This window comes from Maylandia zebra, linkage group LG17 (genome assembly GCF_041146795.1).
Source record: "Maylandia zebra isolate NMK-2024a linkage group LG17, Mzebra_GT3a, whole genome shotgun sequence".
Taxonomy (NCBI): Eukaryota; Metazoa; Chordata; class Actinopteri; order Cichliformes; family Cichlidae; genus Maylandia; species Maylandia zebra.
The window spans coordinates 30,969,962-30,993,653 of record NC_135183.1 but is presented as its reverse complement, the minus strand read 5'-3'; the positions used below and the strand labels follow the sequence as shown (position 1 = coordinate 30,993,653).

The window sequence follows — 23,692 nt, the reverse complement described above, 5'->3', positions numbered from 1 at the left end:
ATTTTCTTCCTTTGAATATGGAATTTTTCAGTTAGTGAATGCAGAGGACCACTAAATATGTCCTTACCACTTTCACTGTAACTAGTATTTCAATGACCCTGAGCCAGTTTATTGAAAAAACAAAAAGGATGTTGGGCAAGTTCATTGGCCAGTGAGACAAACTGGATAAATTACTCAATTATATTTATGCCAATATAATTCCTTGATCAAAGGTTAAATTTGATACTCCCATCCATCAACCCACAGATTGTTGTACACAGTGACAGCACAGCTAAATGCGGTGTATCTGATATCCCCGTATTGGTGTTGTTTCTATATCATAATAATGTTGGTTCAGCATTGAAAGCCAGATTAAAAGATTAAAAGCCACTGACCAATCACGTTCTTGTGATGTCATAAGTTTGAGATCTGGTGGAAAAAGCTAAAACCATTAGCTAATTTCTTGGTAAGTTGATCCTGGAGCGACACTGTTATAATGATATAGAACAAAGCCAACACGGGGATATCAGAATTGGCACATAACACATAAAAGTGTTTTAAAAAGTGTTCCTTAAACAGTCAGCCTTTCTGCGATAGTAAATAGTCTATTGTAAAATAATCTACCACGTTAACATAATTCGGCACTACGTGTGTCAGCTTTTGACCCTACGAAAAATAAAATGCTGCTCACCCCTGACTCACCACTGACATTTTATCAATGGAGTTCATCATTGTAATAGTTAACTGTACTCTTCTAACAGCAGCAGTAGCTGCCTATGTTAATATTTCAAACAACCCGAATGTTGTGACTCAGAGGCCTAACAGCTCTGGGTTATGTGTGGCTTTGGCAAAATATGTGATACATGTAAACTTGCCTGCTTAACATTTTTTGTGGTTCAGAAAAGGGTTTTAAAATTCTCTGCAGAGCATTAAACCCAGTGTACATCCTTAAAATCATGGCAAGAATTCCATATGGGATAGTGTAGTGACCACCCTGAGTGCATCTACAAGCAGGAAGTCTCTGCTCTTTATCGATGATTTTTATGGAAGAATGCCTCTATTTACAACTTGACAGACATGACAAAGTGCTGTGCTTGAGTAGAGGAAGTTGTTTCTTTTTTTTAAACTGCAGGACACTTAGCTAGTATTGTGTATACTGAGCTGCTGTGCATCGGATGCCACTGATAGAATGGTTTCCAGTATAAATAGTCCCCTCCATAGGAGCCCAGTTTAACTATATTCAGACTTCTCACATCTAGATTATTGTTGCAACTTCTGCAGCTTTCATTTGTGCAAATTTGTGCAATGTAGTGAGCTTATTGAAATACGTTTTATGTCTTCCATCCTGTCTTCCACCAATGAGAAGAAGTCTTCAGACTCAGTGGCTATATGTGAAATAAAAAACATATTTTTTCAGCAAATTTGAATCTTGAATGTTGAAACCTAAGCCTTCTGATGCACAATAAACCCAATGATCAAGTGACTGGTGCTTTGGAGACTGTCGGTCCTGATCAAATCTGTAGTTTTCTGGCCGTTGCCACCTCTCAGGGCCTGACACTGCTGTCTTTGAACAGCTGTTCTGTGGATTTAGGAGTTGGGGAACTCTTCCAAGACATATAAACAAACACAAGACCAGGATTAGGATGGCTGACACTAATAGATCACAATTCTCAGTCTCTTGATTTCACTCTCTCAACTCTCATCCCCCACCTCATATGATCTTCTTCTTGACACGTCATTCCTTCTTTCCATTCTGATTTGTCATCTCACTAGCACCTGACTATCATGTCAGTGTGACTGCTCTAACAGGGCATACCACAACCTGATAAAGTTCAAACTGAGGATCAGAATGGGGAAGAGAGGTAATATAAGTAACCCAAAAGAGGTCAAAACATCTAGTGAGTGGCAGTTCTCTGGATGAGAGAACCTTCTTGTTAGAGGTCAGAGGAGAATAGTCAAACTGCTTTGAGGTCATAGGAAGGCAACAGTAACTCAAAAACCACTTGTTACAGCCAAATGCAAAAGAGCATCTCTGCATGCATTTAACTGAAACTTGGAGTACATTGGCTATAACAGCAGAAGCCACTCTAGGTACCATTCCTGTCAGCTAAAAGCAGGAAACTGATGCTCTCAAAATTTGATAATAGAATATTGGAAAACCCATTGGCTGCTCTCATGAATCTCAATTTCTGCTCCGCCATCCGGATGGTAGGATCAGACTCTGGTGTAAACAACCTTAAAGAATGGATCCATTCTGCCCTTTGTTCATCCCTTTATGACCCCAGTCTACCAATCTTGTGATGGCTGCTTCCAGCAGGATACTGTTGCCATGTCACAAAGCTCAGATAATCTGGTTTCTTGAACATGACAATGAGTTTATGTACTAAAACGGCCCCCACAGTCAGATAGAAGCTAATAGAGCACCTCTGGGGTCTGGTAGAGGAGATTCGCATCATGGATGTGTACCTGCAGCCGTGCGATGCTGACAGTTAATATGGACTATCTATATGGACTATTAATCTCTGAGGAATGTTTCCAGCAGGTTTTTGAATCTATACCACTGAGAACTGAGGCAGTGTTCTAAAAGGGAGTTCAGTCTAGTACACGTCAGATATACCTCGCAAAGTGACTGGTGAATGTACTTATGCCACTTTTGCACTGTATTAGTATTATTCTTTTAAATTTACGGAGGATTACAATAAATTCCTGCATTTAAAAATATTTATTGTTACTTTCATGATGCCACCTCTTATTTTTATTAAAATGCTCTCCCGAGTCTTCAAATCAAGATAAACAGAAATCATCCTTTTTACGGTTGCAGCAGATGGCCCCGCCCCTCCCTGAACCTGGTTCTGCTGGAGGTTTCTTCCTGTTAAAAGGGAGTTTTTCCTTCCCACTGTCACCAAAGTGCTTGCTCATAGGGGGTCATTTGATTTGGGTGTTTTTTTCTCTGTATGTATTATTGTAGGGTCTACCTTACAAAATAAAGTGCCTTGAGGCAACTGTTGTTGTGATTTGGCGCTATATAAATAAAATTGAATTGAATTGAATTACAGACATGCGTCAAATCTATTCTATTTCTTATTCAAAACGTTAAAAAAAATCTATTCAACAGGGTTTATTGGGTAAGGTTAAGGTTATGATGACTTACACCTCAGAGGATTAAAACCTTCCAAAGTTAACTAAAGCTGCTCTATAACTTTATATCTCAAACATCTGCATGTTGAGTTGAAGTGATATCAGCTGAAGTTGAACTAGGCCTGGACATTTGTGCAATACCACTTTGTACCACAAAATGGTGTAGTGAGTCAACTGAACCTTTATTTAACCAGGCAAGTCATGAAGAGCACGTTCTTGTTTACAATGGCAGCTTATCCAAAAAGCAAAACCTCTGGAGAAACTCGGTGTAGCTTAAAAGAAACACCAACTGTTAGAAAGTAACACACATCCAAAAAATACATTTCAGCACACACTGCTAAAAAACAGCTGGTACTTACAAAAAGTTATTTAAAGGTGGCTAACATTAGCAAACATTAGTTGTCATTAGTCGTCCCAAGCTAGGCTACTGGTCATAGGCTGTGCCATTCACTGGCATTCACCGGGCTGAACAAATATGGGGCTCATTGGTTTTTATTTGATATTATAAAATTTTTAATCACGCTTGTTTGCGTAGTTTCTTCGCTTGTCATGCACTGTGAATTGTTCAAAGAGCGCAAAAGCCTTGCTTTAATGCGTGTTATCTTGAGTGGGTGTATTGTGAGTGTGTTGAAGTGGGAATATGCATCAGTGGCGCTTGACCAGTAAGCTGACTCACTGATAAACACAAAAACAGTGGCTCCGTGGGACTGACTGCATTCTTCCCTTTAACAGCCTGACCCCTTTCTTTCAAATGGAGCTCATCCAGAAACCAAAGAGTCAGAAAAGAGTCTGCATCCTTCCACAAGTGGTATTGTAAACAGCAGGTGGCTATATTTAGCTATATTTAAATCAGTTCAACCACAACAAATCATATTTACAGTTAAGGAAACAGCGATTTAGAAAACTTGTCAGTAAACAAATTAGTTCACTCCTTCCACAAATTAAAATACAAATGCCATGTACCTAATTCCTATTGTGAATACTTAAAAAAAACAAATTCAACATTTTTAAAATGTAAAGCTGTCATTGCAGTGCAAATTTCCAGTGTATTTTTTATGAGTAAGAATTCACGTCGGCCTCCTTAGAAAACCCAAGTTTTCACCTGTCATCATTCACCACCGTCGGTCAGTCCATCGTCATCAGTATCCAAATGATAACAAGATGATGTCTTTTATGACACTTTTATCGTAGATGACGAGGGACTTCCACCTGGAAAAGACAATGATATAATCAAGCTAGGAGGTATTAATGCACATTACTGCTCACCACGTGACTTTCATCTCTCTGACATTTTGTTTGACCCAAATCAAGCAAGAAAGCACGGTGGTTGGATGCCTGGGCAAAAATGTTTATTCCCCAACCATTTGGCAAAAACGTCCTTGAAGTTGTTTTGGTCACTACCAGATTGCCTGTTTTCCATGGCAGATGCCACCTTGTCTGCAAACACTTGCCAACTACTCCACAAGCAGTAGTGAAACTGTGAAGAGTCCCACGCAAACTGTAAACCACCTTTTATAATCTGTTGGATGCACAACTTTTACTTTGAAGGCGAACGTTCTCTGTTTCCAGTTTGCGCTGCACTTTTTCAAGGTTTGCCACCACCCGGTAAGTAGTTAGCAAGTGTTTGCAGACAAATTGCTGTCTTTCACGCACACTATAGGCTATGGCGGCAACCTGCTAGCATCTAAAGCAATCTAGGGGTCAACTCATGACGACAAGTAATTTTATCGGTTCACATATTTATGAAATTTTTGTTATTGTACATTAGCTAATGTTTTCTCCCTTCCCCAGTCTAATGCTAAGCTAGCTAGCTACATCTATTAGATTCATCACCCAGACGCATTGGCTACCATTGATGAACTATTTTCCTAGTTGTAATAGCAGGATACAGCATTTTCATTGTGTCATTATGATTTCTGACTAACACAAACTGGAGCATTGCATCAGTGATGTGCGTAATGTCCTCGCTGGTGTCAGTAGATGTGTTAAATGTGTGTTGCTGGTCCGTGTTGTGTTCTGGTAAGGTGTTGTGTCTGTCTTTATCTAAGTTTCAGTCAACAGTTTCTATAAATACCTGCATTAAGTGGCTGGAATTTCACAGCTACACTTGGAGACCCTGCTATCTGAGGGCAGAGCTAATTTTCCACTCTAACAATGTGAAGAGCTGTAATAAAGCTTCAAAAGCATCTCTTTTCTCGGAGGTAAAAATAGTTTAGCTCTCAGAATAATAGCAGAAAAACAAAGTCCAGATGGGTTCATTTGCAGTTCCCTCTTGTTTGTCCTATTATATTTTCCTCCATATCAGTTAATCTGCCTCTTCAAGATAAAAATACTTGACTTGTTTGGCCGTCATTATTATTTACTGGCTGTAAAAGCGTTGTGATCACGCCAAAGTGCTGGATGGCAGCAAGTAGCCTTTTGCCTGCCTACCCTCTACAGACAGAACATAGCATGTCAGCCACAGAGATGACTCAGACACCGCTGACTCTGTGTCATGCACATCTAAATTAAACTCCCCGCTTGTTCAGTTTGCTTTCGAGAGACTCTGCAATTTTGCTTCAAGAGCTCTGCTCGTCTGCTTGTGTTTCTGCTTGAGTGTTGAATTTTGAACTTTTCTCACACTAAAGCTCGAAGCACTCTAACCTCACACAATGTTTGGCTGAGTGCACTTCTAAATAATCAAGTTTCAGTCTGCTACAACTTTTAATGTGACTATTAGTAATTAGAAGCAAATTTGGGGCTAGAAAAACATCAATTTAACACCACTTACCCGTTTCAGATTGCGCATGCTGCTATTGCGGATGGACTCCATCAGCTGATCATGGGCTGACCTCATTGGTGTTGATGGCCTGCTGCCCTCCTCCCCTCTCCTCTCTACCGACACTGGCCTAAGGGCATTTTTGAGCTCCTTAAGGATGCCGTTTGTCTCATCATTGCCCGACACCTTCCCCTTCTTCCCCTTCTTCCCTTTTGTTTTCACCGTCTTTTTCTTGCCCGCTTCATGCGCCTTGATAACCTCTGCAATCATCCTCGTGGGCTTTTTCTTCTCCTGCTGCGGGAGAGGAGGTGGAGGAGGAGGTGGCGGAGGAGGCGGGGGTGGAGGTGGGGGAGGAGGTGGCGCAGGGGGTGTCTGTTTTTTAGCCAGGTCGTTTCGGGGCAGTTTAGGTGAGGACCAGGGAGAGGCCCTGGGTGAGCTGTAAGGTGATGAACTTGGCGTTCCTCTCTGCTGGCAGAGAAAGGCGCATAGACAAATAAATGGATAAACAGAAAAAGTAATATTTCTGGAAAAGCTGTGCAGGTGAAAGGGTGCGCATTAAAGTTTGAGCAGGTGTTCATTTAGCATTGTAGAGGAACTGTGAAAAATAAAAATACGTATATAATAAATGGCCAAAAATTCATTCACCCAGGGGTTAGTGACGTCCAACTTTTAAAAGGGAGTTGTTTTTTTGTTTTTGAACTAGGTGTCGAAAATGAGTAGTATCAGACTGTGACATCACTGCAGACTGATGACATAGCAATTTATCAATAACAAGGCAGCTACACCCTCAACAATACCCTGATTTATTGCTTATTTTACTCTAAAATTGGACATAATTTGCAAAATAAATACCATGACCTATTAAATATGACTTCTGATTGAAATCATAAAGCCATCAGGGAACATTTTAATGAGATTTCAGGAGATTTTTGTGTTTATTTAATTTTTACATTCTCTTTTAAATTTCCTTATTATTCTAGCATCCCCAGTTTTCCTTCTGTAGTTTGGTGTCAACGATGACCTTGGAGTGATCGTCAGCTCTGGAGTTAACATTTATGATGAAGATCTTACTCCTTTTCACAAAAATAAGAACTTTGAAAACAGTAAAGTCAGTATAAATTTTAGTATAAGTGGGGTGCGGGATGCTGTCCAGCTAGACAAAGTAAAGCTGCAAACCAGTGCAGTGGTTCTGGGGTTAACAGCTCCTTCTTGTGCCCCTTGCTGGTTCTGCTGCTGCTGCCTCTGCTCCTGCAGCCGTTTCTGCCTCTGGCGGTCTTGGTTCCTGGTGAGGATCCCTGTCATGCTCATTCTCGGCCCAGGTAGGTTGAACTGGTAACCCAGTTTGATCAAGGTGTAGTTTTCCCTCAGAATTTTCACCATCTCCATTTCCACCTGCAAGACGTGTTTGCTCATGATGATGTCATGATGTCATTAGCACAGCACAGACACAGAATAGGAATGAGAAGGAAGAAATCCAACCTGTCCTCCACACATGTGCCTCTGGTTATGAAACCTGAGCTCCGTCAAGGTGTTGTTTCCTGGTAGTGCTTGAACCAGAGCCATCACGCCTTTTCCAGACACATAGTTAGACTCTATATTCAGGCTGATGATGGAGGAGTTCTCCTTTAGCATCTTAGCAATGGCCAGAGCCACGTGGTCGTCAGCTCGAGTGTTTGCGAGGCTGAAGGTTCTCACGTGTGTGTTTGACCTCAATGCTTCAGCAAATCGGATGAGAGTTTCCTGAGAAGTAAATTATTAGTATTTATATTCTTCAGACATATCAGAACCTCGAAGCACAGAGCATTATAAAAAGTGAAAGATAATATGATTCTGTTCCCTTCAGCACTGCCACCACCACATAGACGCCAGGACATTCCTGAAGTCATCTGACACTTCAGAAAGGCCAGTGTTTACCACACTGACACAAAGCCTTGGTCCCAAGCTGTTGTTACAACAATACTAAAATTAGCCGCAACTTGTATGAGTAACTTTCCTGCTTCTATTGTGCAACCCACCAGAATGGCTTTAGCATCAAACACCGATTTTAGAGCACATGAGAAACTGGGACTGTTTTGGAAAGCCACACCACTCCAAACCTTCCAACACATTCAGTTTTTAATGTGGTTCCTTAGGAAAATTGATTGCCGACCCCTGAATCTCATGGGTGGTTTGGACTTGCCAGCCTCAGCCAGGGTGACAGCTGCAAGCATCTATTTTAGTCAATGAGAAATAATTTGGAAACTAACGTGATCATCTCATGACTTCGTTTCTAGGATGCTAATGTGGATAAAATTTAAAAAGCTTCTAAAAAATGTAGTCATCATCGGAAGATAGCTGATTAGCATTTTGCTCAGTTCTTTCCTTTTTGCTAAAAAGGCCTGCAAAGTGTCCTGTAAAGAACTTCCTGTATCTTCATCTGCCAGGTTGTGAAATTTAGCTAAAAGTTGAGCAAAACTGCTGGATTTGGAAACAAGGCTTATAGATTTAAATTTCACAAAGTCACAAATTTGTTTAACTCACGATAGAGCTGATTGCAAACCTGTTTTGTTTGATTGCCTTATGATAACACAAGTGAAGCAACACACAGAAGGATCAAAACCTAAATGAACCTAATCTTGTGATTCATGCAATTCTTAGTCAGCAGCTAATTGTTATTATTGTTATTATAACCATAGTTATCTGCATTTCCTGTGACATGTTGGTGAAGATATTTTGTGAAATTAGTTTGTTATGAAAGAATTTTATTTGTACCTGTGAGATGTCATCTATATTATTGAGATTAACCTCAGTGAGTTCAGAGTCATTTCTAAGCACTCGCTGCAGAGCGTCATCGACTACAGTTGGGTTTCCAGTGGTGTTCGGGTCAGCAGGTGGTGGTGGAGGAGGAGGAGGAGTCCGCCTAATAGGCTCCACCCTCTGGGGCTTGAGTAGGGTTAGGTTCTCGGCCCACGACGTCACCTGCCCTGAATTTTTTGACGGTTCAGGTTTTGATTTATTATTTTGCTCTTCTTCCTCCTCGTCCTCTTCTTCCTCCTCTTCTGTTACAGGTTCTTCTTCACTCTCCGTCTCTTCTTCCTCTTCTTCCTCTTCTTCATCACTGTTCTCTGCTTCCTCTTCTTCCTCACTTTGTTTTTCATTCTTTTTTTGCTCCTTCTCATTTTCATCATCTTTGTCCTCTTCTCCTTCACTGGTTTCTTCTGTCACACAGTCCTCCTCCTGTTCTTCATCCTGTATTTTAATACAGTTAATGTCTGTGAAGGTTCTCAGTCATCCAGACCATCGTAGTCTAAAGAGCTTGGAAAGAAAAGCGTCTGGATTCTTTAAGTTGCTTGAAGACGTTTCACCTCTCATCCGAGAAACTTCTTCAGTTCTAAGGTCAGATCTAGGTAGAGGATCAACAGGGGGTTCATGACCCTCTTGGGGGACAGTCCGCTAGGACTTAAATCTGGGACTGTCCACCATTTGACCTTAGAACTGAAGAAGCTTCTCGGATGAGAGGTGAAATGTCTTCAAGCAACCTAAAGAAGTCCAGATGCTTTTCTTTCCAAGCTCTTTAGACTAATACAGTTAATAAAATCTTGAAATGCTAGCAGGATCATGTGATATGGACAGCGTCTTACTAGAAGAATTTGTAATAATGTTACTTTAAGTTACTCTGTTCTTTAGCAAAACTAATAGAACACCAGAACCAAAACATAAAAATAAAATAAATGTTAACACTAACCAGTTTTGGACTTGCTCCACCTAACTCATCCTCCAGCAGTCTACGTGTCTCGTTCTCCCAGTACTTCATGAGGGCCTCTCTGCTGAAGGTGCCTGTCGGGGTCTTATCTGTCTGGTCTCGCTGTCTGAGTCCTATGGGCACATTGGCATCAGGATCGATGTCCGACAGCTCCTTTTCCAACTCAGCCAGCTCCTCGGCGCTGAGAGAAGCCAAAAGCTCATCTTCATCAAGGTCTTCATACTTACTCAGCTCTCGACGATACCCAAAACAGCTCATGGCCAAAGTGTGATAAGCACAGAAGTGACAGAAATGCAGACAGGCCGGTTCTTGATTTGCTTATGATCTGGTGTAGACCCCAAAATGAAGACGCTTGGGATTGGAAATTCCAACAAAAGATACGGTCCACTATGAAACTAGTAGAAATTCAAAGTTAATTCAGGTCCTTAATGGCAAAGAAAAAAGTTGTCGGCATATTCTGGATCCAGTCTTCTGCCACTGAAGCCCACTCCAGTCTGAACCAGATCTGTCCTGGCCAACCGAGTTTATGTGACGGAGATCCTCCGTGTGTGTCCGTGGCCTCTCCTCTCTAATCTCCACAGCTGCTGTTCAGGCCTTAAGAGAGGGATCAGAGGGGAACGTACTAAAGTGTAGGCACCATGATGCAGCATCTTTTTTTGGGAGGTGCTGCTCTGAGAGGCAGAGACACAAAAAGCCTGTGAGCTCAGAGACCATGTGTCCTGTCAATGTAGTAGTCTGTAACCTTTGTTTATAGCCAACTGGGCTCAGAATATAGTCAACACAAGAAGTAAGACGCATGACATATAGTTGAAAAAACGGCACAGGCTTGGCCGCTACATATCCTTCAGCAAAAAGTTCTCTTTCTCTTTTATGCCAGTCTTGATGAATTTATAAACACATAAAATAGTAGATAAACATATTGAGTGAGGGACAAAAGCCTTATTTATATTGAATTCTGCCAACTTTAGTTGGTTTACCCACCAAAGAAATGGGACCTAAAATGTAACATATATTTTATTAGCCACAAGTTTTGGGTAGTGGCCACTGAGATTCCTTCAAAAGGTGGCTGGGCTCTCCCTCAGATCCCACCTTTCAATACCTCCCAATAATTCAAACCTAGAGGAAAATTAAGCTGTGTTAGGGGGTGAACAGTGGGTATTACTGGTCATGAAATCAGGCTTTAAATTCAGTAGAGTGCTCACCACAGATTCTGTCTCTTCATTCACTAATGTCCACTAATACTAAACCTCGTTTTGTTTAAAAGTTTTGGTTTTAAAAAATATCAGTTGCAAGAATTGATTTCGTTTGATTTCTTTTCTTTTGGTTGTGCACAGACTCCTGACTATTAACTCAAATAGAAAACAATAAATTCATTCTTTGGTAATTGGATGTCATCAGGTCATAAAGACACAGAGGTTACACAACTTTGTAAATGTCACAGTTTATTATATTTCACTGATATTATGACTTTTATGTTTACATTTTAAGACACCAGATTGTCAAGACACTAAAAAAGAAGGCTGAAACAATTAATGCGAGGTTTACCCGTCATCTCTTTAATGGCCATGTGGGCTTGAGATTTTGTTAACCCTTAGACACATAAGTGGGTCAAAAAGGATCTGGTGTGGTCTTTTCCTTGCAATATCTAATTAATGAAAAGTTGTTATAATTTCATGTTCCAACTATTCCTTAAAAAAGTGTTTTTGATATTACGCCAATGACATTTTTAACTTACCTTTTATACATGTACAAAGTTTTAGTTTTTGTGTTACTACCCCAAGCTTCCATAAGTGGGCCAGAAAATACCCGTAATCATTTCCTATGGAATTTCATGGGAACCTTTGATTATTGTCAACTGCGACTGTCAGGAAAATATATTTTATTGAACACAAAGAGTGTAACACGTTAAGAAGATTATTTTAAACAGCAAGAACTAGCAGGCAGCACACATTTACCACTTACAGTGATTGTGTCACTGTAGATAAACAGCTTGTGCTGTTCAGGGGGAGGTTCAAATTTCTACAGTAGATGCCAAACAAGCTTGTCATAGCCAAAAGTTCTTCTGAGTCTGTGATGCATGCATCCCCTATGCAAGAACTGGACGGGTTTGTATTGGGAGACAGTCAGGGGAAGAAGTTCAGAATCTGGGGGAAATCCCGGTCCAGCAGTTTTGCACTAGGTTCAAAAAGACAAGACGCAACATCACCACAGATAATGTTGCCTCCTGTGCAGTGTCTTCTGAAGAGGTTTACAGCACAGAGTTTGCATTCAGCGGTACGGCATGGAGGAAAATACCAGAAAGGATTAAAAAAAAAACACAATTAATCACATTCCACGGTTTGTTGGCACCTACACCTGCCAGTGTAAAACACAGAGGTGGCCCATGGTGCTGTGGTGCAGCTTCACATTGGTATCTGGTATCGCAACTGCATGACGGGTCGTCCTCACCGAGCTCTCAAAGGAGCTTGCTGCATCACATATGAGAAGCCGGCTGGAAGGTTGCTCCCAACGGCAAACCACAATCACAGTGACAAAAGTCACAACTGGGCCCCAGGAAAAAAAGCCAATCGAAGACAACAAGATTTCAGATCCAAGTAACGAAGATCATAAAGTCAGCAGTCAGTGCGACAAAATCAATGTACCTGTGTGAAGGGATTACAGCCAGAAATAGGTCAAAACTTCATACAGACAGGAGGACAAAGAAAATATAAAGAGAGGAAGTATCGCTCATACCGACACACAAACAAAATGGATGTTGACATTGTTCTGTTGCTGGTTTGTATTTTTTTTTTTCATTTCCGATTTTCAAAATGTGAAAAAAATATTTCAAACATCAAATCATTCTTGTCTGAACCAAAATATAGTATAAAATATAACACAAAGATGATTTTTAATCACAATAACAAAAGCGGCATAATTAACACAGGCCATTTTTGACCCACTTATGGAAGAATGTTGGGTCCAGTCACTCGTGCATCCAAGGTTTAACACACGTCACCCTGCAAAGGTCCAGGACCAGGTCACACTTGCTCAGCTCTCCTCATGCATGAACTGAAGCACTTGTGTGAGGGACATCTATTTCATATACTAGACATTCATTTTTTGGTTTTTAATTCAGTCTGTAAAAAAACAACTGAAATAAGGTATTGCATTAAATGAGCACTTTGGCTGTTTTCACACTTTAGTCACATGTATAAATAAAACGTGTTTCACACAGATAACAGGTCACCGTACAGGTCACGCTCTCTGTAGGTCAGGTAGTTCATCAGCCTTGGGGGGAAGGGACCAGCAGCCATAGTTTCAGGGTCATTCAAGGTCCTGAGGCTCATGTGACTTCTGATTACCAGTCGACACAAGTGCTGCAGAGACCGTGGCTTCCCTTTGGACACAGAAACACACATAACCTCCAGCTTTTTAAATCACTTTTCAAAATGTCATGTTTTTCTCTGCTTTAGAGTGCATGTTTTGCACGTTTTTCTTATCTACAGACTTGTCTCTGCAGTTTTACCCAGTATGTCAGAAATCTCATCCCACTCCGGCCTCCTCTGCAGGATTTGTCTGAGCTTAAAACAAATGCTGACATGGCTGACGTAGTCCAGTAGCATCCTTACCACTTTGCCTACAACGTGAGCAAGGCATGATACTGACACAAACTCACAGAACTGAAAAAGAAAAGAAAAGGGAAGTGACATATTGTAGAGGTTAGCTAACAGATGGTCTGTGTGTCTGCCTGTAGTGTCTCTTACTGAGATGACTTTCGGTTGACTGTAAATCTGATAGGCTTGGTTATGCAGCTCAGTCCAGGTACTATCCAATTCTTCACTGTCACCATGACCGCACTGGAAACACCTGTACGGTTGCAAAAATCCGATAATGAAATTGATGAATCTGAACTACATATCCTCTGTAAATAAATCGAATATCGACTAATTTCACAGCAGGTATACGTGCTTGTAAGCGTGATATCCACTGTTGAGCAGCAATCGCAGCATGACGTGGTCTCTGAAGCAGTACTGCAGTGCTGTGGGGAACACCGTGTTGCTGATCACTCTGAAATAACAGTTAACCTCTGCTCCATGGGACAGCAACAGCTCCACCAAGTCGAACCTGGTTACAGAAATAAAAAAAGAAGATTTTAATGCCTCTGCTGTAACACAGCGCTGCCAATACCAGAAATGATAATAGTCAGAAATTACATGTACTGTATAGTCAAATTACATTTATAGTGATGTTAAAAAAATATTTGCCTAATCGTACTTCCTGATTTCTTACTGTTTTGCATATTTGTCACACTGCCTGTGAGCATGTTTCAGATAATAGACAGAGGTAACCTGTGTAAACACTAAATATTTTACACAGTAATTGTCCTTTAAATCTAATAAGTGGTTGGCTTTGACTAGGCCACATTTTGGTAAACATGACATAATTATTGGAGTAATATTGGTAGGCCAAGCACTCCAGGAAATGTTGGCTTTACAAAGGCTTTGTAAGCCTTTTCAGACTGATATATAGCAATGACTTTGTTTCTCATCTGTTCTTAAGTTTCTTTAAATTTTAAAACAATGAGCTGATTTTTGAGATATTTTAGCCTCCTTTACTTTTTCACACAAATTCCTCATTCAGTAGGTAATAATCGGGCCTGGGTTTGAATAGTGAATAGTGACTAAATTCAGCTTTCTATAAAAAATATAGTTAATTACAGTTGAATTGCACCAAGCAGGTGCAATTACTTTTTCACACTGGGCCAGATTGGTTGGACCAGCTTTTTCCCTTAATAAATTAAATCATTGTTAAATAACTGTACTTTGTATTTACTCGGGTTAGCTTTGTCTAATTTTAAAATGTGTGACGATAGGAAACATGCAAATGTGACAAAGAAATCAGGAGGGGGCAAATACTTTTTTACAGCACTGTATGTACATACGCTATTTACCTCTCAGCACGTATAGCAACCAGTATGCATCGCAGTGGATCCAGGTCAGTTCTCGCGCCAGCCGCCAGCAACCTCTCCGAACAGGTCACATCACCGTTGGATACAGCGAAGTAGAGAGGAGTTTTCCTGAGGTCCCCGTAGTTCTCTGCAGCATTTACAGTACTTGTGCTTACAAATATAAACGACTTTTTTAAGAGGGCTGGAAACTTCATCACTTTAGAAAATCCCAACATTACCAAGCATTGACTTTGCATATTGCTCTACATATATAGTCCAGTGTATAGATGTTTAGTCCTGTGTTCAGATGGATAAACTTCACACTGATTTGCATTTTTTGCAGTGCAATGTCGCAAATATGAACCACAACTTTATCAGTGATGGGGGCTGAAGCACCCTTCACAGTCACTGAAGAGATGTTTTCATCTGCACTTGTTTTTTGCATGTGCGTGCATCTTTGCATTTACCGAATGTGTGTATTTGCGTGTACCGCTTTAGTCCTGCATAATTTAGAAACTCACTATGATAACTAAATGGCCTGAGTTGATGTTGTGTGCACGTGCGCATCCAGCTGATTCGTACCAGAGATGTGTGCATGTAGCAGGGCGTTGACATCATAACCCTTCTGGATAAGCAGCTCTAGACACTGAACCTGCCCCCCGTCTGCAGCAGAGTGGACAGGGCTCTGGCCTGAGAGGCGAATAGCTCTCTTTGTGGTGATAGGGATGAGAGTCCTCAGGATTCTGAAGAGAAAGAAGATCGGGTGGGTGGGAGATAAACAGGAAGAGAGCGGGGCAAAACACAAAACAGAACAGAGACAAAAATGTTCATTAGATCGTGGTGTGAGCTCTACTGTTATTCAGTGACAAAAGTGAAAAACAGTGATAAACAGAGGGCTCTTTGTGGCGATGAGTACAGAGAAAGCACTGCAGCTGCGGAGACAGATGCTTTACATTCAAATTGGCTGCAAAATTAGAGGAAAGTGTTTTTGGTCAAGTTATTTATTTTGGGGATTATTAGTTAGAATGTTGTTGAATGTAGTCAGATGTTATTGGGTTTGAGAGTGAGCTTAAAGTTGCATGAACTCACAGTATGTATCCTTCATACGCAGCTCTATGGATGGGCAGCTGGCAGGCGTAGCTGGCAACATTTGGGTTGGCTCCGTGCTCCAAAAGCAGCTTGACACAGTCCAGGTTTCCAGATCCGGTTGCATCATACAGGACTGTGTCTCCATTGCTTGCCTGGGCATTCACATCACCACCTAGTGGAGTTCAGAGAAAATACAGCAATGTCTGACCCGTCAGGAGGTTTTTATGAGGCATGATACAACATATACTGTTTTACCGTGGTGTATGAGTATGTCTAAAACTTCAGAGTTGCCATGTTCAGCTGCGATCCCCAGCGGTGTCACGCCATGACCGTCTCTGCTTGTTATTTTGGCTCCATGTCGGAGTAACAGCATCATAATAGCTGCACAACCCTCCTGGGGTGAGGGATAGGACACACATGAACACAGAAGGAAAGAAAGGTAATAAAAACTAGAGAAAAATAAAATTTTGTGCTTAAACCTGAACTTTGAGTTTAGTTTCAGCTCCATTCACCTTTGCTGCCTCGTGAATGGCCCTCCATTTGGTGAGACACACCTGCTCTACGAAGGCCCCGCCCATGATGAGGGAAAGAACCATGTCGTATGAGCGTTGTCTCACTGCTGCAAAAATGGAAAACAAAAAATGATTCCATAAAAAAAAAGCATAATAATGAAGGTGTTGTGTCAGCTGTCTGAGTGTGTTGTGCTACCGATTAGCAGAGGTGATTCATTCCTGCTGTTGTTGTTGTGCGGTGAAGCTCCGTGCTTCAGAAGTAGCTTGATGTTTTCCACCTGGCCGGCCTCAGCTGCCAGAGTCAGAGCCGTATCACCGTCCTCCGTCTGCTCCTCCAGGGTCAGGTCGGTGGATTCCAACACTGCAACAAGAACACCATTAAGACTGCGTTAAAGGTGGAAATCTACTCAGCCCACTGCTCCAGTAATTGTAGCTTACATTCCACTAAATAGTTTGATCAAGCTGACATCACACTGGTTTTCACTCTCACCCTGCAGCACTGTGTGGAGGACATCTGGCTGCAGCTGCACAGCTGCTGCGTGCAGAGGCAGCCAGCCCCTGCTGTCACTCTCTCTGAAGGCAGACGCGCAACCTGACAGCTCCTGCAGTGCATCCACATCACCTGCCAAGATACAAACAAGAGCCACAAGGAGACTCACAGGGAAACATTTTTAATATTTATGACCAACAGTGAGTTTAAATGTAGGCGCGCCCGCCTTGTACGTCTTTGCTTAATGCCGCATGCAAAAGGCAAACATGATTAAAGGGAACGTTACCTTTTTGAATGGCTGCCATAATCTTCATAAACTCCACACTATTTGTGTTTTTCCTATGAAAATGAAAGCGTTTACTCTGGAAACACTATGATAGAGCTTCATTATACTTTTGATTGCTGATTGCCTTAAAATTTTGTTAATTTGGAACATAAACAACTCCTAACAATACAGTTAGGTCCATAAGTACAGGTTAAGTATAGTAAAAGTTCATATAATCTTGGTTTTTTCCACAATTGTGCAGGCTCTTTTCAATGTTTTCTGGCAAACTTTAATCTGACCTTCCTGTTCTTGAGCATAACCAGTGGTTTGCACCTTGTTGTAAACCTTCTGTATTTACATTCTGCTGATTGTAGACTTTGACAATGGTACGCCTACCTCCTCAACAGTGTTCTGACTTGGTTAGATGCAGGATGAATTATGTGCATAGGGCTGTATTCTCTGCTCGGATTCAGCCAAATGCTGCAAAAGTGACTGGATGATGCTTCAGAATGAGAACAGATCGTGATCTGAAGCATACTGGGAATGCTACTCAAGCTGAAAGTCTGCATTTCAATCACATCTGGATTGTTTCATTTAAAACCACTGTGACATTGTATGCGGGCAAAATTACAAAATCTATATGATTGTCCAAATACTTATTGACCTAACTGTCAATTTTCATTAATAATAAACATTAAAGACCCTTCTTGGTTTTCCATACCTATCTGTTTGCACTGAGCATGGCAGCTTGTAGGCATCTTGAATGCTCTCTCGAATAGCAAACTCAATCAAGTCTTCATTTATGGCCTCCTGTTCAAAGTCCTCCATTTCTATATGTAGAGACAAAAGCAAGAGAAAGGGGCACTTGAATTCTTTTCATAAATAGGAGTTTCGCGTACAGTATGAAGGTGAATTATACAATGTAGAAACCTTATCAGTCTGTAAATCGTGCTTTCTGCACAGCATGCAACTTTCTGGCACGGTATCACCACTATTCATGCAGGACATAAGCATGCTAATGTAAAGCAGTCCTATTGGAAATTACACAACAACCTTAACTTGCATTTCATGTTAGTCATATTAGTCGGTCTCACCGGTTGATCTGAATAAGTCCCCTTGAGGTCTCCAGCTCACAGCCTGGTTGTGTTTTTGTTTTGCAGTGTGTTAAGCTGTTTGGGTTATATTTAGATGTGGCCTGCTTTAGATGACCTGCCTCAGCTCAGACTATGCCTTCCACGTCTTCTCTTACAACTGCAGCAGACAAAGTACTTCTGCACTGTGTGTTCAGTCGAATGAAGTTATTTGTTCCCATGTAATTGAAACACGCAAGCTTGTGAGAAGTTGAGACCTGACTTTTGGAAACCTGCATTCATTGCATTAGCTCAAAATAATAAAATGATGAAGAAGTTCTACATATAATTAATAATCTTAACAATATACATCCCAGTAATGTGAATGAAGAAGTTGAATCAGATGTATGCAAAAGAAGGGATACTTCCCTTCCAAAGCTGCTTACATGGAAAGACAGTGAAAGGACACATGGCTGCAGCTGATTTCTGATTGATTTGCATAATTCATTCCTGTATAATGTTGGAAAAAATAGTGGAAAATGTCAGTGGTAATTTCTCAAAGCCCAGAATGATCTCCACATTAACAGTCTCTCAACCTTAAGTATATTACACTTATGCCCATATCTAGCAGAAAGGGACTGAGCTGATTTGGCCTGTTTGAAGTTTTGAAAAAGTGGGGGGTATTTTGCCCCCTAATTATTTGATGATCATGATTCATAGTAAAATTTGATCATAAAGTAATAAAAGGGAAAGCAGTTACAGCAAAATGTTTAAAAACCATAAGCTGCCAAAGTCTGGGGAACTGACATAGGAGAATTTTTGGAAAAATAGATACAAAAGGGAAATGGATATTAGCAAATTAACTAACTACAAAGAAACAAACAATTTAAGATAGCTTTAATCAAATCCAAAATAACCAAAAATGTAATTAAATATCAAATTATGTTAACGGCATATTGAAATTAAATCATTTCAATATTTTTTTATTCAATGAAATTCTTTTAATGACTTTAACGAGAGCTTTAACAAAGCAAAAAAACAAAACAAAAACATGGTTAATCATTTAATATAAAGTGGCTATAAACAGTATTGTCATTAAATAATATTTATTTTTTTATTTTTTGATGCATAGATCTTGCAACTAGAGTAATGTATATTTCATGGGGTTTCCCTCCCTGCGTCCAAGGGTTTCCATAAAAGGCCGTTTGCAGCTCCTCCCCCTCACTTTTGTCAGTCAGAGGGTGCAGGTGTTGGTAATGGATGTCAAGGTAGGCCAAACGGGCAGTGAGACCTTGTTTGATGGGATTTGATCTCATATCTTACTTAAAACGATGCTACTGTAATTGGGATGGGCTGCTAGCTTGCCCGCTGGCAAGTTCAACGTAAACTAGAGCTAGCTATCTTGGTTTTAACAAAATATCAGAGCAACTCTTACAAGTAATCCCAGCTAACTTGGCAGTAAACATAAAAACTTGTGTAAATTTTTACAGTGTGACTAATTGAATTCCCTTATAATTTAATTTTTTTAAACAGTGGCCCATGCTTATGTCAAACTGTACTATTTATGCTATATTTGACAGTAAATTTAAGGTGGCACTTAGAGCAAGATTTTATTGTCATCAGCTAGTTTTATACTGTTTTAAACCCTAAAAAATTATATATAGCTACATTTATATAGCTTAAACAATACTGGGACTGTTAGACTTAAATGTGAGACTACGGTGAAATCTCATTTCTGCTGCTGCACACAAACGTCACCAATCCCAAATTTATTTTTATAACTCTAAATGACTATACATAATGTAAAGCATATACACTGTATGATGTAGCAATACTTTCATATTCATCCCAAAGGTGCCTTTTCTCCTCCTGAGTCTCTTGACAAATTTGACTCTCTGCTTTGAATATGGGTCACCAGTAACCGATCTCCATAGAGTGGCACTGTTGGTGAGTTGCTACAGGCTTGATGTATGTCACATTTGTTCTATGTTGCGGGGCTTTTCTTGGCCCAGAGTTAACCTCTGGAGAACTTACAGAAATCTTTTTTTCTTATTTCTGACAATATGATAACCAAAGAGGTCTGCTATGCTTGGATAAAAGAAATTTTTAATTTTTAATCACAATTCTGTTGGATTTTTTTTTTTTTTTTTTTTTTTTTAACAAAAACCTCTCTGATGGTCCCTATTTCCCCTATAGAAGCAGGATCTTCCCAGTGACTATTTGGTTCCCATTAGTTATGTTCCCAACGAGGTGGTATGTATGAAATGAAGAAATATGAGCAAATTTCTTTTACTATTTTTAATTTTATTTTTGTTTGACAAAGGTTGTTCATGGTTTTTGTACATGCCTCTCCAGGCTGGCACTTGTTGGGTGGTGCTAAATATCTATCCATTGGAGCAAAGTCTTGAGAGATTGACCAACAATTTTGGTGACAAATCCACCAACAGAGAAAGCCTGCTTATTTTTATTGAAATTCTCCAAACTGTGTGGCTGAAGTTTGACCATATGAAAGTGGTGGGTAATCATCGACCTCATTCATTATATGCATTTCTGACAGCATATTTATTTTAAATAGCGTTTGGACTGTGACATGCATAGTTTTAAAATGAGATGTAGTTTAATTTGTAGAAGCACACTGGTTCACTGTGCAAGAGAACACTGAAACTCAGTTTTAGGCAGAATTTGTTTTTGTACACTTAATTGTGTAATTTAGTTATTTCAAATGAGCATGTTATCTGATTCCCACAGGAAATATTGATGCAGTACTTTGATTGCCACTATCAGGAACAGCACATACCATCTGGCCCTTACTTTGACTACATGGAAAACCTCTTACGTGGAGCTGATCGAGGACTATTTGATTTCTCATGTGAACCACCACCGTGCCCAAGTACTCGACAAACATTTACGACTCCTCAAGAAACATCCCAGTCACCACCTAACCTTAGAACTCAACAAACACCAGGTACAATGTTAATGCAGTTAATGCACCGGACTTGGGTGCTTTATGTAACTTAGAAAATAATGGGGGGGAAAGTGTACTCAGTGTGTATTTTTTTTTTTTTTTTTTTTTTTTTTTTTGTCATTTGCAGAGTTTCTGGAGGACGACAACTTGACGCTTTTGATTTTTGTCACCATCTCCATTGCAGTTTGTGTCATTGTTTGTGTGTTTTTGTCGCTGGTGAGTAAACCATCAAACCCCTAACCCAGTAAGTTTATCAACTTTCCTTGCCCTGAAATTCCCAACAAATTAGTGAGTAAAATCTCTAACAGAATGCAACAGTTCATCAAATCGTTTTTTTGTTTTTTTTCCCCCAGCAAGTACTGTTGAGTCAACAATTTCATTCATCCATGCTGGCTTATGGATAAATGCCAACAAAACGTTTGAGTTTAATACCGATAGAAAACACTTTATAGTGGTGTACTTTTATCAGTAAAATATGATCAATATGTTAAACAAACCTGCCAGACATTCCTATTTGGTATTAAAATTGTGTGCATGTTGGTGTAACACCTCCTTTAAGACATGCTATGTAGCTTCACAGGAAGCATTACTTCCATGAGTCTGGTTGGTTGGGAGTAGCGTTTGCAGTAATAAGAGGGCTAAGCATAAAAGCAAAGCGGTCTAAATTTACTGATCAATCTGCACTTTTATTCTCATCTATTGTCATGAGCTTTTGGTAGTGACCACAAGTTTGAGTTCGTGGATACAAGCAGCAGAAAGGAGTTTCCTTCTAAGAATGGGCTCTCAGTCATTTGAGGAACTCTGAGTAGAGCTGCTACACATTAGAAGGGGGCAGTTGAGATTGTTCAAGCTACTGACTAGGCCTCCTAGGTATGTTGTTGTGGTCATGTCCCACCGGGAAGAGGCCAATGGACAGACCAAACACTTGCTGGAGAGACTACATCTCTCGGCTAGCTTGGGAATCTCTTGGTGTCACCCCCGGATGGACGAGCTGGTGTGGGGAGTCTGGTCTTCTCTGCTCAGACTGCTGCCCTTGCAACCCAAACCCAGATAAGCAGTGAAAGATGGATGGCTTGTTGCACAATGGCATAAGCATTAAGCTCAAAACTCTTTTTCCTGTGTACAACCTCTCCAGAAGTGCACTCTTGGCTTTCGGTTATTCAGGCAGATAACTGCATTAGTGCAGAAATGGTCCGTAATGCAAGCTGAGAAAGCACGGGACCACAGCTGTGCTGCTGCTTTTTAACAGTTCAAAGAGGACTGCACGGTCCTCTCTGGATAAAGAAACCCTAATTTGGGGTATCTATTTTGAACCTCTTCTAAAGAGAATCGCCCTTAGTGTTAAAACTTCAACTCAGCTGTACAGACTCTTGGCCTGTGTGGTCTAATAAAGCCTATTTCCTAATGAGTCTTCATTTTAGTTGGCACTTCCAGGAAGGCAATTCTTCTAAAGTTCAACAGCTCATCAAAAATTCAGCAGTACTTTGAGGCTGTTTTTGTATGATAAACATTATTTGGGTGCTCTTTTTTTTTTTTGTTTGTTTCTCCAGTCCAGGTCCCGAAGGCGTTTACATGTTTGCAGCACTGAAAATATTCAAATGCAACCTACTAAAATGACCCAAACTCCGACTGCCTCTCTGAAGCATGATTAATAAGAAGGAAGGGAAAAAAACTGGACGGCAATAGAACGACTCGCTCTCCAGGTTGTTCTGTTGTTGGCACGAGTCTGCTGGATAAATGAGTGATCTGATGGCTTCAAGGCACAGACTAAAGCTGCTGTATGAGAGACTGCGGAATTCAACTGGTGCTATCTCGCAAACAACGCCACAAGAATCCGGTCTTATGTTTTGTTTTGTTTTTTATCTCTCAATTCTTTTCCTCCAACCTGATATCTGAGCAAGTGAAGCAAGAAGAGGGGAACCGTGGCAACAAAACGGGACATCTTTAGTTATGTGTTTGAACCAATGTGAATTAAATGAGATGATGCACAGCTGCATAATGTGTCTCTTTCTCTCCACTAGCTTACTGCTGCCACTTAATGGAGTTGATGAAAGTTCTTGCATTTTGTATGGCACAAGAAAACAGAATATGGATGTCATATTTATTTGTCATGAACAAACTGAGAATAGATCTCTTTGAATGACAAATATTTTTAAATACAAATTAACTTATTCGTATAGTCCTAGCGTTGTTCGTCATGATTGTGCGCTGAGATGATTTCCGGGTCAGAGGCAGGACAAGGCACAAATGGAGAAATTAGTGGCTGGATAGCTGTCAAAAATTGCTTCTCATCCTGGCTGCTGTTTAAATCAGTTTGTCTGACGCTTCTGAAAAGACCAGGTTCTTTATCTGCTATTCTGAACTGGAGCCATTCAGGTGGTGATTCAGTTTGGGAGTCGCAGTTAAAAATATCATTGAAACCTCAAATCAAAATATCATTACACTGTCATCAACTGGCCGTTTCCCTGTGGTTAGAGATCGGCCTTTAACTGGAGTATATTTACGCAAGTCCACACATGGAATTCTTGCTTTCTATAATGTAATGTATAAAAATGCACTTCACAAGTGGGTTATGCAACACCTATACATGCAATAATGTGTATTTTTGAGCCCAAGTATGTCCAAAATAATCAAAAAATATGTAAACAGTAATAGGTTACAGCAAAAAGTACTGCATCAAAGAGCACGGCTGAACGTCTGAACTACCTCATCTGATTTTCACTTTCCAAACAACAGCTTGAGGAATAACCTTGA

The 23,692-nt window shown here is 40.3% G+C and overlaps 3 protein-coding genes across 8 annotated transcripts; 1 reads left to right on the top strand and 2 right to left on the bottom strand.

Moving 5' to 3' along the window:
* Positions 1-3,280: 3,280 nt before the first annotated feature.
* Positions 3,281-10,240, bottom strand: lmod2b (leiomodin 2 (cardiac) b). 3 transcript variants are annotated; one of them, XM_076876024.1, is made up of 7 exons: positions 9,600-10,240; positions 8,627-9,103; positions 7,355-7,615; positions 7,052-7,267; positions 6,232-6,343; positions 5,888-6,183; positions 3,281-4,326 (listed from the first exon to the last, which is right to left on the bottom strand). In XM_076876024.1, the coding sequence occupies exons 1-7, from the start codon at positions 9,873-9,875 to the stop codon at positions 4,300-4,302; spliced, it is 1,665 nt and encodes a 554-aa protein (XP_076732139.1). In that variant the 5' UTR covers positions 9,876-10,240; the 3' UTR covers positions 3,281-4,299. The 3 variants fall into 3 exon arrangements, with proteins under 3 accessions (XP_076732139.1, XP_014265071.1, XP_023009079.1); XM_014409585.4 differs by having other exon boundaries at positions 5,888-6,343; XM_023153311.3 differs by having other exon boundaries at positions 5,888-6,340; positions 9,600-10,239.
* Positions 10,241-11,057: 817 nt separating this feature from the next.
* Positions 11,058-18,061, bottom strand: asb15b (ankyrin repeat and SOCS box containing 15b). Of its 2 annotated transcripts, XM_004548167.4 has the most exons (14): positions 17,998-18,061; positions 17,625-17,733; positions 16,925-16,977; positions 16,639-16,770; positions 16,345-16,509; positions 16,149-16,255; positions 15,892-16,030; positions 15,637-15,808; positions 15,130-15,290; positions 14,551-14,695; positions 13,569-13,724; positions 13,364-13,466; positions 13,126-13,279; positions 11,058-12,996 (listed from the first exon to the last, which is right to left on the bottom strand). In XM_004548167.4, exons 2-14 carry the CDS (start codon positions 17,729-17,731, stop codon positions 12,827-12,829), a joined length of 1,764 nt encoding a protein of 587 aa, XP_004548224.2. In that variant the 5' UTR covers positions 17,732-17,733; positions 17,998-18,061; the 3' UTR covers positions 11,058-12,826. The 2 variants fall into 2 exon arrangements, with proteins under 2 accessions (XP_004548224.2, XP_076732095.1); XM_076875980.1 differs by lacking the exon at positions 16,925-16,977.
* Positions 18,062-19,179: 1,118 nt separating this feature from the next.
* On the top strand, positions 19,180-22,937 carry LOC101479983 (uncharacterized). Of its 3 annotated transcripts, none has more exons than XM_004548169.3 (7): positions 19,180-19,241; positions 19,828-19,920; positions 20,170-20,226; positions 20,329-20,487; positions 20,722-20,938; positions 21,066-21,154; positions 22,494-22,937. In XM_004548169.3, exons 1-7 carry the CDS (start codon positions 19,230-19,232, stop codon positions 22,524-22,526), a joined length of 660 nt encoding a protein of 219 aa, XP_004548226.2. In that variant the 5' UTR covers positions 19,180-19,229; the 3' UTR covers positions 22,527-22,937. The 3 variants fall into 3 exon arrangements, with proteins under 3 accessions (XP_004548226.2, XP_004548225.2, XP_014265080.2); XM_004548168.3 differs by having other exon boundaries at positions 22,489-22,937; XM_014409594.3 differs by lacking the exon at positions 22,494-22,937 and adding an exon at positions 21,292-22,482 and having other exon boundaries at positions 21,066-21,182.
* The last annotated feature ends 755 nt before the right edge of the window (positions 22,938-23,692 follow it).